General features: G+C 45.1%; 1 protein-coding gene across 1 annotated transcript in view; it reads left to right on the top strand.

Annotated features, from left to right (window-relative positions):
* Positions 1–2,791, top strand: part of LOC106819271 (leucine dehydrogenase-like) — a gene marked incomplete at its 3' end in the record, with an annotated part of 7,890 nt that extends 5,099 nt beyond the window's left edge. The window contains exons 5-7 of the mRNA XM_014823916.1: positions 227–352; positions 1,006–1,098; positions 2,685–2,791. Coding sequence (XP_014679402.1) covers positions 227–352; positions 1,006–1,098; positions 2,685–2,791 — 326 coding nt within the window. The remainder of the gene's footprint in view (positions 1–226; positions 353–1,005; positions 1,099–2,684) is intronic.
* Between the last annotated feature and the right edge of the window lie 562 nt (positions 2,792–3,353).

Below are 3,353 nucleotides of genomic sequence, written 5' to 3'. Positions count from 1 at the left end.
CTCTCGCTCTCTCTCCCCCTCTCTTGCTCTCTCTCTCTCTCTCTATCTCTCTCTCTCTCTATCTCTCTCTCTCTCTCTCTCTCTATCTCTCTCTCTCTCTCTCTCTATCTCTCTCTCTCTATCTCTCTCCCCCCTCTCTCTCTCCTTCACCCTCTCTCTTTCGCTCTCCCCATTTCTCGATGTATCTACATACTATCTATTAACATGTACTCTATGTTGTTTACAGTCGCGTGCGAGGACATTGGCGTGAACCTCGTCGACCTGAACAACGTTCACTCGCGCACGCGGTACGTATCCGGTGTGTCCGAGGACCTCGGGGGATGCGGGAACCCGTCCGAACACACGGCGAGCGGTGAGTGAGCGCTAGTGATGGGAATCGGTCAGAATTTCATTATCGATCATCGGTTTCGCCCAACCGATCGATGATCGAAGATAATCGGTTGAATGTTATTGATCGCGGCCACCAGATATTGAAATATATCATATATGATATTAATACACTAATTTTTTTTAATACGATATTGTAAAAGCTATGTAACAGTATTATACTTGCTTATGTTTGGTGCAGGTTAGATTCACTGTCTCATGAACATGAAATTCACGCAATGTTTATTTCATTTATTTATTTAATGCTGGCACGCTCATAAATGTCTGTCATTCCCGATTGCAGATTTTTTCTCAATACAAGGAGAGCTTTGCTGTCGCTCTCTCATCCCAGTGTTGTGCACCCCCACATATTAAGTAATGAACATGCCCCACGTGGCTTAAACAATGGTGCACCTCCCCTGTACATCAATCAATGCCGCTCTAGCCAGGCCACATGCTGTGAGCACTGGCGTGTGGGCACAGGTGCTGCTTTTTGCGGTGACTTTAAATATCCTGTTGTTATTTGCATTACTTTGTTATTGTTGTTTACAGCGTTGTATCGTGCTGCTGCATTGCCGTGGCACGACACGTGTTACGTTGTCAAGAGCTGTCAAGACCTGTTCTTGTGTTTGTTTGCAGGCGTCGTGCGAGCGATGGAGGGGGCGCTGGACTTCATGGGGATGGGAACGCTGGAGGGGAAGAGCATCGCCGTGCAGGGTGCCGGCAACGTCGGTAAATACACCGCGACCACGTGTGCCGTGGTGCGTGTGTGTGTGTGTTCGTGCTGCGGTGCACCTGTGCGTGCTGCGTGCGTGGCTGACTGTATATATAATATATAATCAATATATATATATATATATATTTTATGTATACCTAGATGTATATATAGATTGTTTAGATAGAAGTCATTATAGAATTAGATTTATATATATGGGGACTGGCATATGTGTGTAGTGGACTGTGTGTGTATATCTACGCGTTAACCTTATGTGGTTACATCTCCGGGCGTGGCGACGGAATAACGGTAACCAATCAAGTCGTTGCCTAACGGTTTGTTTGTTGCTGCCGGATGTGCTATACATTAGCAAAGAGTACATTAATAGACATCTCTCTATTATGCTACTATTATGCTAATCAAAGTAATTATATATCTCTATTATGACTCTTGCTCACATACGTGATGGTGATATGATGGGTATATAGTCTGTGTATACTGGTAACGTAAACTATAATATATATTCTATATATACTATAGTATAATAATAAAATATATACGATAATGACAGTATTGTATAGGGACTGTATACATGATGGACTATTATACATATATATACTAAATTATATATTATAATAAATACTATATATAAGTATATGATATATAATATATATATATATATATTATATATATAATCAGGAGTAGATAATAAGGGAGGAGTGTGACATCAATTAACATGGACATTCGTCATTCTAGCCTTAAATACTAACGATTTACTAGCGCGTAACTATCAATGAGTCAAATCGGACACAGTACAATCGCCAACATCGTGCAAGTCGTTTCCTCGCGAGAACCCGCAATCCGGAGATACAGCCTAAAACGTACGACGGACATCGCCATTCTTTCATCAATCCAGCCCATTGCGCGCCTATAATCAGACAAAGGGCAGCAACACTGCCCGCGCAGTCACTTGTGTTTGCTCCTCTCGGATAGCTGAATGTGGGCGTTGTGGCTCGCGGGTGGCAGATTGGAGATCGACGCAACACTCGACGCAAGCTAATCATGCGTTGGCGTGCTACGTGCGTGAAGGCCATGCAGCTAATGTACAAAGGCTCGGCCTGTGTAGCTGTGTACCGGGTCAAAGGTTTATCCTCGCCGAGTGTTGATGCCTAATCTCCAGCAGCCACATGCCTTGCTCAGTTAGCCAATAGCGGCGTTTAGGTAGCTGCTTTTGTCTGATTATAGTGCGCGCAATGGGCTGGATTGATGGCCAAGAATGGAGAATCGTGTCGTACGTGTTTAGGTGATATTCCGCGATTGCGGGAAGCGGTGTCTACGAGGGAAACGATTTCCCACGATGCTATGCGCGATGTACTGTTCGGATTTGAGCTGCAAGTGGTCATGAGTTAACGCGTAGTAAATCGTAGTTATTAGTATAGGCTAAGTAAATGACGAATTTCCCTTGTTTATTGATGTCACACTCCTCCCTATTATCTACTCCTGATATATATGTATATGTAATACCTGTGTATATAGTGACTGTACGCATTGACAGTGTGTTAGATCTGCGGGTGATTGTTTGTTGTTGCCGCTGCTGCTGCAGGCAGAGTGCTGATCGACCGGCTGCTGGACATGGACGTCGGCTCCATCTACGTCACCGACGTGCACCGCAACCAGCTCGACACCGTCCACGACATGTTCTCACAGCGGGTGAGATAGCGCGACGTGTGAGATAGAGCGGCGTGTGAGATAGAGCGACGTGTGAGATAGAGCGACGTGTGAGATAGCGCGGCGTGTGAGATAGCGCGGCGTTTGAGATAGCGCGCCGTGTGAGATAGCGCGGCGTGTGAGATAGAGCGACGTGTGAGATAGCGCGACGTGTGAGATAGAGCGACGTGTGAGATAGAGCGACGTGTGAGATAGAGCGACGTGTGAGATAGAGCGACGTGCGAGATAGCGCGACGTGCGAGATAGCGCGACGTGCGAGATAGCGCGACGTGTGAGATAGCTCAACGTGTGAGATAGCGCGACGTGTGAGATAGCGCGACGTGTGAGATAGCGCAACGTGTGAGATAGCGCGCCGTGTGAGATAGCGTGCCCTCCCTCACCCTGCTATCTGTCCATTCCGTGTCCTTTTACGTTACGATGCTTGTTGCTACTGTACTGTATGTATGGTGACCTATATATATATACACACACACACAAATATATATATATATATATATATACAACAAAATAATATATATATATATATATATATATATATATTATT

The sequence above is a fragment of the Priapulus caudatus genome, unplaced genomic scaffold, assembly GCF_000485595.1.
Source record: "Priapulus caudatus unplaced genomic scaffold, Priapulus_caudatus-5.0.1 Scaffold3079, whole genome shotgun sequence".
Classification (NCBI taxonomy): domain Eukaryota; kingdom Metazoa; phylum Priapulida; class Priapulimorpha; order Priapulimorphida; family Priapulidae; genus Priapulus; species Priapulus caudatus.
The sequence above is the reverse complement of the archived record's forward strand: the minus strand, read 5'-3'. Positions and strand labels throughout refer to the sequence as shown.